Source organism: Micrasema longulum, unplaced genomic scaffold (assembly GCF_059751315.1).
Source record: "Micrasema longulum isolate JH-2025_06_02 unplaced genomic scaffold, ASM5975131v1 h1tg003573l, whole genome shotgun sequence".
Taxonomy (NCBI): domain Eukaryota; kingdom Metazoa; phylum Arthropoda; class Insecta; order Trichoptera; family Brachycentridae; genus Micrasema; species Micrasema longulum.
This window is the reverse complement of record NW_028280617.1, coordinates 8,887-19,427: the sequence shown is the minus strand read 5'-3', so window position 1 is coordinate 19,427 and position 10,541 is coordinate 8,887. Positions and strand designations below refer to the sequence as shown.

Here is a 10,541-nt window from a genome sequence, read left to right as displayed (position 1 = left end):
TTTATTTATAGACATTACAGAATGTCTGATAGATTTTTTAAATTAGCAAATGCATAAATGGAAAAAACAAAAAAATACATTACAGCAACTTATTTGGACTAGTAAAATTTTGAATGGAAACTTGTTTTTTATTAATCGATAGTAATACGAAAAAAAACGTAAACATCCGCTTTAAATATTTAACATAATTTTTTAACGTTACCTCCCGGTTTGTTAATACCCTTTTGAGAAAATAAATAATTTTTCAAACTCTTTAGTTTGCAAAATCTTTCACAGTTTGTAATCATCGTCCGCACCAGATGATGCATAGGGCACTGGATTGATACACGGAATGCAACGTATATCGATCACCGGTTACATGAAGGTAGGGTCATCAGCCTTACTCTTCAGGTGCCGGTTCAGGAACATAAATATTGCAGTGTAGAACCACCCTTTTCATCAATATGTCGACCTTCCCAGGAATCGAACCCGGGACCTCAAGCATGGTAGGCGAACGCGGCAAACACTTAACTACGAGAGTATCCATCGAGCCGAAAGCACTCGTCGAGGATTCTGGTTCTCTTTCAAACACATAACTGTTTTCTTAATCCGCCCAGGGATAGAGTAAAAAGTTTGTAAAGTCATCCCTTAAACCTAGACTTTCATATTTCTTTCTCAAAGAGGCGATCCATCTCTGTTGAGATGTCTGCCAATAAAATAGTGTTTATTCCGAAGTTACATAACCAATTATCTTTGTCCCGTTGTGATTGGTACCTTGGAGAAAATTTAACAATAGCATTTTTACATCGGTATGTAAGAATTTTTAGCGTGGGATATAATCACATTCAATAATATAAACGTTCATAGTTCATCTCTTGTAAAGTTTTTTGCAATAAATAATTAATGTAATTTCATACAGTAGATTAAAAGCACATTTTTCAATGAATTTACTTTTGGAAACTGCATATTTAAAGTGAATTAATGTTTTCTTTTAAAAACTAGAATTCTCGTCGTAAAATAAATATATTTCATAAATGGTACATTTTTTTATTCTATACAAATCTACTTCTATATCTAGTAAATGTTATAACTGTAACTCTCAAAAAAAAGTTACTTACTCTTGTGGTTAGAAAGTGCGTCAGCGCTTAGAATCTTCTTGAGTTATCCCCGATCACTGGACTACGCAGTTTTTATCAGGTCATGGTAAATTTAATCAAAATTATTTGTTTTTAATATTGTTGAATCCCCTTCGTGCTGCTGCGGATATCCTAACCAATCTTCTGAACACATCCTGTAGTCTTGTCCCTTTCCCCTTCTCCATGATTACCGAATAAAGCTTCTCGCTACTATCCGTGGCCCTGTTATAGGTCCTGTCGGATATACAGATCTGGTGGCTTCTAAAAAGAATTTCAAGGCTTTTAAAAAGTTTTGTTATCATTTCGGCGAATTGATCATGTCCAATCAATTTAATCCCAGTCAGTGAAGAATTCACTTCCTTCTCTTCTCATTACAATGAAGTACATTTTATGTACTTCTGGATTACTTTCTTTCAGCACAAATATGCTAAGGCTACCAGATTTCAGAGAGCTCTTTCGGGCAGCTTTTCTCGTTTGACAACGAGCAAATTTTCCGTGTATGTGGGCACCGCCAAGGAGACTTATGTCCTCAGATGCGGTGTGCGGTATGTGATGGGTAAGCTGCGCTTGGAGAGTGACTTACACTGTTATAGTTATTTATTATTAGAATTGACATAATTCTGAATATCCAAGTACATAAGAAAAAAAACTTACTAGGATATAAAAGAAAAACAGAAAATAATAATACATTCATACTTATTAAAATTGAGTGCAATTTTTACACTTTATTAAAAAAAAAACTTTAATTTATTTTGAATTTATTTATTGATGTATTAGTTTTAATGGTTTTTAGTTCATTGGGGAGATTATTGTAATTTTTGAAACCTTTGAAGACAAAGCTATTTTGACCATGACTTGTGTGGAATTTGGGGAGTTTAATATTATTTTGGTATCTGAGTGACTTATTCATCTCAAATTCTTATATTTTTTCTTCTTTATAAATTTGCATAATGAAATTTATTTTATAAATAGTGTCTACTGTATGAACTTTAAATGGGTATCTTCAGACTGTCTAAAGATGCCCGTTAGAAAGTGAAAGCGCTAATTGGTCGAACAAGTAAGTGAAAGTGTACTGTAACGTACGCGTTACCACGATGAAAGTTTCGCCGGTTCGTCACCCGCGTCTGCCGCAGTCAAGCTTCCCGGCGTAAGTGGGAAGCCGCCCTCCCAGACAGAGCCAAAGACAAAGTCGGAAGGTAGGAGCACAGCTGCGCCGACCGCAAGTCAACCTCAATAGCCCTGAAAAGGACTTTCCACCCGGTCCAAGTGGTGCAGAGAGGCGAAGGCAGTCAGCAGGCAGAGCGGAGCGAAGAGCGAAGTGCAGGAAGGCGAACAGGACGGAGAACGGAATAAAACACGTGTGAACTGTTCAGAGTTAGGAACTCAACTGATTTAATATCTCCAATTGACCGCCTTATAAAGCGGTGCGCGTCGGGCTCCGTGAGTCGGCCATCCCACCCGCGCCGGCTGCCTCGGAGTGGTGGGGGTAATCTTTCCCCGCCACTCGCTACATGCCGCCGGCCGCAGGTGGCGTAAATACGGGCGCTCAATGCCCGTACGGGCCATTTCGTCGGCAGCCGCGACGCGCGCAACATGACATTTACATAATATATTTTTGTACATTTTATTCATTTTAACCTAGCTATTTTTCCCCGGTAATACTGAGGCCAGGCTCGAAAGTGACCATTTTATCTTTATTGAGAGCCCAGCCATCAGTTCTATACATTTACCGGGGATCCTTTCTAATTAATGTATTATTTTAATTTATTCGATTTTACGCGTCCGGAACACTCCCCCCGTGCAGCTAGTCTGTACTATTTTCCTGCTGGGCGCGTTGTTCCTCTTCCTTCATTAGTACGGCGATCTTCACCGCTGGTCTGGTGTAGGTGCCGTTGGTGGTCCGCACCTCGACGACTCGTACTTGTCCGTCAGCTGCTGGTTCTGCACGGGTGACTCTGCCGCGAGGCCAAGAATTCCGCGGCAGATTTGGGTCCATGATGAGCGCGAGGTCCCCGACCTGTATTGGAGGCGCGGGCTCGCGCCATTTCTTCCTGTGCGCCAAGGTGGGAAGATACTCCCTCAGCCATCGGCGCCAAAACATGTCGGCCATTTTCTGGGCGATCCTCCATTGCTTATGAAGGCAGGCCCCTTCTTCCCTTTTGTTATAATATGCCAGAGTTGGCTGTGTGTTGGCTGACCCGAGCAAGAAGTGGTTCGGGGTCAGCGGTGCTTCGTCGTTGGGCTTGGTTGACACATGCGTGAGCGGGTGATTGTTCACGGTGTACTCTGCTTCAGCCAATATGGTTTTGAGGGTCTCCTCTCTTGGAGCCTGCTCGTTGAGGGTTGCGTGGAGGGCTCGTTTTACAGATCTCACGAGTCTTTCCCACGCTCCCCCCATATGAGGTGATGAGGGCGGAATGAATTTCCACTCAATTTTGCGAACTGTAAGTTCGGCGAGCATTCTGGGGTCCGCCAGGAGCTCGTCTACGGCCTGTTTCAGCTCTTTGTCCGCTCCCCTGAAGTTGGTAGCGTTGTCCGAGTATAACGCGTGTGGGCAGCCTCTGCGGGCGGCCATCCTTCTTATGGCCATTATGGCGGAGTCGCTTTCGAGGGACGACGCTAGCTCCAGGTGGATCGCGCGTGTGGTGAGGCAGGTGAACAGTGCCCCATAGCGCTTTTCTTTTCTTCGGCCGTTGGTGATCATCATCGGTCCGAAGAAGTCAAGCCCGCAGTGCGTGAACGGCGGCGTCCTGAAGGCCAGTCGGGCCTCAGGCAGTTGCCCCATCAGCGGGGGTTGGGGCCGGCTGCGCAGCATTTTACACAGCGGGCACCATCGTGTTATCTTCCTCACAGCCCCGCGGAGTCGCAGGATGAGGTAGCTGGCTCTCAGGTCGGCGATCGTCCTCTCGACTCCCGGGTGGCCACCCTTCCGGTGGCTGTGCGTGATCAGCAGCCGGGTGTATGGGCAGGTCCCGTCCATGATAGGCGGCGCGCTGCAGTCCTCTGCGAAGCTCTGTGCCGCTTGGATGCGCGTTCCCATCCGGATGACTCCCTCTTCGTCTAAGAAGGGTGCCGCTGCATGGAGGCGGCTGTGCGGCGGGATAGGCGCCTTTCGTCTCAGGAGCTCCAGCTCTTCTCCGAAAGCCGTCTCCTGGGACCGCTTCAGCAGCATGATTTCTGCGGCCCGTGTTTCTGAGGCGTGAAGTTCAAAGGTCCCCCCTGGGGACGGCAGGGACTCGTGGCGGCGGCATCGTGCGATGAATCGCAGCACCCATGCCGTCGCCCTGACGAGTCGGGTCCACGACGAGAAGCGCTGCACCTGGGGTAGGGCCTCCGTCCGTCTGATGTGGCCCACGAAGTGGCGGGGTTGTTTCCGCTCCAGCGTCTTCTCGTCCGGTTGTTGTAGTAACTTCTTCTCTTTCGGCCAGTCGGCTTCCCCTTTTCTCAGGAAGCCGGGGCCTCCGAACCATAGTCCCGACCTCGCAAGGTCGGGTGGGCCCTTGTCGCGGGTCCCTATGTCGGCTGGGTTGTCCTTGGTGGGGACCCATTTCCAGTCCCGTACGTCTGTGAGCTCGTCAATCTCGCCCAGCCTGTTTGCGACGAACGTGCTGTACCGCAGTGGGTCGGTTCGCAGCCAACACAGGACCGTGCTCGAGTCCGTCCAGAACACGGTTTGGGTGATGAGAGCTCGACTCTCTTTTTTTATGGTGGCGGCCATCCTTGCCGCTAGTAGCGCTGCCTGGAGTTCTAGTCTAGGCACTGACAGAGGCTTTAGGGGGGCCACCTTGCACTTCGCCATTGCGAAACTTGTGGTATCGGCCCCCACAAAGTATGCCACTGTGCAGCATGCCTGCTCTGACGCGTCGCAGAACACGTGCAGTGTCACGGGTTCTTTCTGCCCTTGCAGCGAGCATCTCGGTATTGTACAGCCGTTCGCTGCCAGCAGGTCGCGCCATTCCAACCACTTTTCGGCGTGGTCCGGTTGCAGCGGTTGGTCCCAACCTGTGTTTGTCCTCCAGATGGCTTGCAGCAATATCTTCGCCCGTATCGTGAGGCACGCAATGAAGCCTACTGGGTCGAAGATACTCATGGCGGCGCTCAACATGCCGCGCTTGGTGGGTCGCTCCGGGATGGCTGCACTTTCGGCTCCGTGCCGAAATATAAATAGGTCGCTCTTGGGATCCCATACGATCCCGAGGACCCGCTCCGTCATTACTTCTTCCCCTATGGTGACTGCTGTATTGGCCCGGTCGTCGGCCTTTACTTCTTCCAGGACATCTGGTTTGTTTGAAGCCCACCCGGTGAGCCGGAACCCGCCATTGCCGAGTACGAGGGTAACATCTCGTACCAGGCTTGCAGCTGTTTCTTCGCTGTCTGTGGCGTCTAGGTAGTCATCCATGTACATATTGTGCTCGATCGCCTCTGCTGCGGCGGGAAATTCTTTCGCGTGTGCTCGTGCGACTGTGTTTCGCACGAATTGCGCGCTGCTGGGTGAGCACTTCGCTCCAAACATCATGGACGCGAAGACAAACGTGTCGGGCTCCTGCCCGTCCTGCGTCCGCCATAGGAACCGCTGCGATTGCTGGTCGGCTTCCCGGATTCTTATCCGCAGGAACATCTCCCGTATGTCGGCCGCGATGGCTACTCGTCCCTCTCTGAAGCGGATCACGTTTCCGAGGAGGGATGAAAGCAGGTCAGGTCCCGTCAGTAGATGGTCGTTCAACGCCGTCCTCTGGAACTGGGCGGCGGCGTCGAACACGACCCTTATCTTGCCAGGCTTGTTGGGGTTTGTCACCGCGAAGTGGGGCAGGTACCATTTGCGCGAATGGTGGGCGTCTACCTCCTCGCGGCTTAGTTTGACGGCGTATCCCTTTTCAATGTAGTCCGCCATCTTGGCGCGATATGCGATCGCCAGTATCGGATCCTTCCGTAGTTTATTTTCCAGGGAGTGCAGCCGCTTCATGGCTGCTTGCCGGTTGCAGGGCAAAGAATCTCCGTCTTTCGCCCACAGTAAACCGGTCTCCCATCGTCCGGATGGTAGTTGTGTGGTTGAGCTGCTCATGAGCTCCGCCGCTCGCACATCTGCGGCGCGGCAACGTTCCAGGGTGGTTACACCTAGCGAGTCAACGGCGAAGCTCTTCTTTACCAGTTCCGCTAAGTCCCTTTCACCCTGGCCGTCTGGGGGTAATTCAAAGGCGGGGTGCACAGCCCCGCCGTAGGTGACGGCTCCTAGGGCCGTCTCGATGGTTAGCCGCCCGTCCTCTTGTAGGACTGGCGGGCCTGTAGATACCATTAGGGTGGCGTAATCAAGACCGATTAACATCTTCGGCTTGATGCCTGGCCCGTGTGTCTTGGTGCTCTTTCGGTTGCGGTGCGGCAGATCCATGACCCGCACCGTCTGTGCCTGGACACCAAATTCTCTGTTTCCTTTAACGAGGATTACGGATACACGCTGTGATTGTAGCGTGTCCGTGTTCCCACTGGCACCGATGAGTCTCAACTCCTCGCAGGCCCCGGTGGCGCCCACTGCACGGGCGACATCCTCCTCGAGGAGAGTTACCGATGAACCCTCGTCTAGTAGTGCGTGGATCTCCATTGACCCACGCGGGCCCTTCAAGGTTACTGGCACTACCTTGAAGGTCACTGGGACTTCCGTTCGCCTTGTCAATAAGACTTGCTCGTTCGGCGTACTGTCCCCTCTCTCGCGGTGTAGCGACCGATGATGCCGCCCGTGGCACTCGTCGCACTTCGCCGCTTCACAGGTGGTCGTTTTGTGTCCCGGTTCCAGGCATCCGTAGCACACGAACTTGGCACGCACAATTGTCCACCTCTCCTCTACCGTTTTCCGGAGAAACTTCCGGCATTGTCCGAATGCGTGTCCACTCATGTCGCAGAACAGGCATTTTTTGTCCTGAGTGAGAAACACGTGCCTTTCTTGGGTACGCCTTTTCTCCACTCGGGCGGGTTCCGTGCTGATCCCGATGCAACCCGCATTCGGTATTGCACCGGTCAGTCTCGCTAGCCACAGTGCCAGATCCCTGGGGGTAGCTTTTCTCACGGTATCCGCTCGTGACATAATCCACATCATCCTCTCGACTCGTGGCAGCTTCTGAGTCATCTCGGACAGAAGCTTCGGGGAGGAGAGGTGGCTTCCATCGAGGCCCTCTACGGTCGATACGACGTTTCTTATCGCGACCGCGTAGTCCGTCAGGGCCTCCAGGGATGCGTTGTCGGCCAGTTTAGGGAGTTTTCTTATCCGCTCCAGTACTCTGTCCACGACGATCTCCGGGTGTCCAAAGGCGGCCTCTAACATCTTCACAATGTCCGGCACATTTCGGGGATCTACCAGCAAAGACGACACTGTGGCCTTGGCCCGTCCTGTGAGGGCTCGTTGCAGACGGAGAATGTTCTCCGCGTTTGTAAGGGAGCACATCTGTGTCGATTGATCAAATTGTGCCTTAAATATTCGCCATTCTAGCGGGTCGCCGGAGAATTGCGGTAGATCCCTAGCGCCGGTTTGCCTCGCCATGAACGTGTGCCACTCCGGCGGCTGTCTGTATTTTGTCACAGGCTCGCCGGTGGCACCCGGCGGCATGTATTCCGTGGGTAGCCCCTCTTGTACCCACGCGCTCACCGGGTCACGAAACTCGTAGCCCCCCAGTGGTATAGTACGTGCCGCTACGGGCTCGCCTGGCCCGGCGGCGTAGCGTACGTCGGCGTCCTCCCTTCGGCTGTGTGCGGGTGGCGCCTCATTGTCCCGATGCCGCTCATTGTAGCGGCCTTGTAAATGTGCGTTTGTCGCTCCGGCGTAGGCCGGCTCAGCGGCGTAGCGTGTGTTGGCGGGCTCCTTCATCCTGGAGTCCGTCTCTGCGACCGGGTGCCTCCGTGGCACCCCGTCTCTCACCCGGCCGCTGTCGTAGTGGCTCGGCGGAAATGTGTACGCCGCTCCGGTGTCCTCCGGATCAGCGGCGTAGCGTGTGTTGGCGGGCTCCTTCATCCTGGAGTCCGTCTCTGCGACCGGGTGCCTCCGTGGCACCCCGTCTCTCACCCGGCCGCTGTCGTAGTGGCTCGGCGGAAATGTGTACGCCGCTCCGGTGTCCTCCGGATCAGCGGCGTAGCGTGTGTTGGCGGCCTCCTTCGTCCTGGAGTCCGCCTCTGCGACCGGGTGCCTCCGTGGCACCCCGTCTCTCACCCGGCCGCTGTCGTAGTGGCTCGGCGGAAGTGTGTACGCCGCTCCGGTGTCCTCCGGATCAGCGGCGTAGCGTGCGGTGGCGGCCTCCCTTGCTCTGAAGGCTGCTTCCGTGTCGGCGACAGGGCGCTTCCATGCGGCCCCGTCTCTCACCCGGCCGCTGTCGTAGTGGCTCGGTGGATGGATGTACGCCGCTCCGGTGTCCTCCGGATCAGCGGCGTAGCGTGTGGTGTGGCGTGCGGCGGCGGCCTCCCTTGTGCTGAAGGCTGCTTCCGCGTCGGTGACAGGGCGCTTCCAAGCGGCCCCGTCTCTCGCCCGGCTGCTGTCGTAGTGGCTCGGCTGCTGGATGTACGCCGCTCCGGTATCCTCCGGATCAGCGGCGTAGCGTGCGGCGTGGCGTGCGGCGGCAGCCTCCCTCGTACTGAGGGCTGCGTCGGTCCTAGACGCGTCTGACGTCAGCGGCAGCGGCTTGTGAGCCGGTTCCGACGTCCCGTGCGATGTGAGGTCCCTCTCGATGGTGGGCGTGAGGGGGGTTGCCATGTCTCGTCTGGCGTCCTCTCTCGCGTTGGCGGCCTTCAGCGCGGCGATGATCTCGTTGAGGCTGCTCACCTGCCTCTCGTGATGCGCCTCGCGTTCCTCCATCTGTCGGCGAAATGTCGCCGATGAGATGGACCGCTCCGAGGGTGCGGATCCCTCGTCCGAGTCCTTTTGTTCCTCCAGAAGTCCTTGATGAGGCTCCTCCTGGCAGTCGTGTGAAGGCCCTGGCTGGGGCTCCTCCTGATGTGCTCGTACAGACCCCGGTTGGGGCTCCTGAAGCTCCTCTTCGTGCTCCGTGCCGGCGTCTCGACGCGTTCCCGAACGCGTCGACACAGGCGATCTGTTGACCGGCATGCTGTAGGTGTGTTGTAGACTGGAGACCACTGGCGACGATCCTTAGCTCCGAAGGACCAAATGTAACGTACGCGTTACCACGATGAAAGTTTCGCCGGTTCGTCACCCGCGTCTGCCGCAGTCAAGCTTCCCGGCGTAAGTGGGAAGCCGCCCTCCCAGACAGAGCCAAAGACAAAGTCGGAAGGTAGGAGCACAGCTGCGCCGACCGCAAGTCAACCTCAATAGCCCTGAAAAGGACTTTCCACCCGGTCCAAGTGGTGCAGAGAGGCGAAGGCAGTCAGCAGGCAGAGCGGAGCGAAGAGCGAAGTGCAGGAAGGCGAACAGGACGGAGAACGGAATAAAACACGTGTGAACTGTTCAGAGTTAGGAACTCAACTGATTTAATATCTCCAATTGACCGCCTTATAAAGCGGTGCGCGTCGGGCTCCGTGAGTCGGCCATCCCACCCGCGCCGGCTGCCTCGGAGTGGTGGGGGTAATCTTTCCCCGCCACTCGCTACATGCCGCCGGCCGCAGGTGGCGTAAATACGGGCGCTCAATGCCCGTACGGGCCATTTCGTCGGCAGCCGCGACGCGCGCAACATGACATTTACATAATATATTTTTGTACATTTTATTCATTTTAACCTAGCTATTTTTCCCCGGTAATACTGAGGCCAGGCTCGAAAGTGACCATTTTATCTTTATTGAGAGCCCAGCCATCAGTTCTATACATTTACCGGGGATCCTTTCTAATTAATGTATTATTTTAATTTATTCGATTTTACGCGTCCGGAACATGTACCAAGTATTTTAAAATTAATAACTTACATGTAAATATAAGTTATTACATCATTACAATAGAATTCCTTCAAGAATTGTCAATAAATAATTTATATCAAATATTATTTAGTAGTTTATCGGGACAAAATATATTTTAAACTACGTCACTATGGAAATGTTTTCAGTACCTAAGTATTTTATTTTATTAACATAAACGGCAAATCTGCCTTTTAAAAACATTTATGATACTAACATATTTGGCTAAATATTTTTACTTTTTTTAAAAACATAATTTTCCTTATACCCAAGATTTATAAAAAAAAAATAACCTAAAAATTATACTGCATATTCAGTAGAAAGTTTAAATAATAAAACATTCTATGGACAAGATTTTACTAGATTTCAGAGTAAGTTTGAAAAGATTCTTGGTGGATACCCAACCCATTTGCCGAAAAGTTTTCAGTAGATTTTTAACATTTGACTATTTTACAGTGGATAGATACACTATTATGTAAAAGATTTTAGTAGACACGCAAATTCACAACTTTTAAAAGTTTCCAGTGGATTCGAGATTTAAAAAAAAAA

At 51.9% G+C, this 10,541-nt stretch overlaps 1 protein-coding gene across 1 annotated transcript; it reads right to left on the bottom strand.

The window, feature by feature from the left end:
• Positions 1-2,919: 2,919 nt before the first annotated feature.
• LOC148270697 (uncharacterized) lies at positions 2,920-9,195 on the bottom strand. The gene is made up of 2 exons (XM_088242286.1): positions 8,727-9,195; positions 2,920-7,982 (listed from the first exon to the last, which is right to left on the bottom strand). The coding sequence occupies exons 1-2, from the start codon at positions 9,193-9,195 to the stop codon at positions 2,920-2,922; spliced, it is 5,532 nt and encodes a 1,843-aa protein (XP_088098412.1).
• Positions 9,196-10,541: the final 1,346 nt, after the last annotated feature.

Bases quoted from the DNA above. Each gene is read 5' to 3' on its own strand.
- LOC148270697 (XM_088242286.1), bottom strand. From the start codon at position 9,195: ATGCCGGTCAACAGATCGCCTGTGTCGACGCGTTCGGGAACGCGTCGA. The intron at 7,983-8,726 runs GTACGAGGGAGG...ACCCGGTCGCAG, and splicing joins TAGGACCGACGCAGCCCTCA to AGACGGACTCCAGGATGAAG.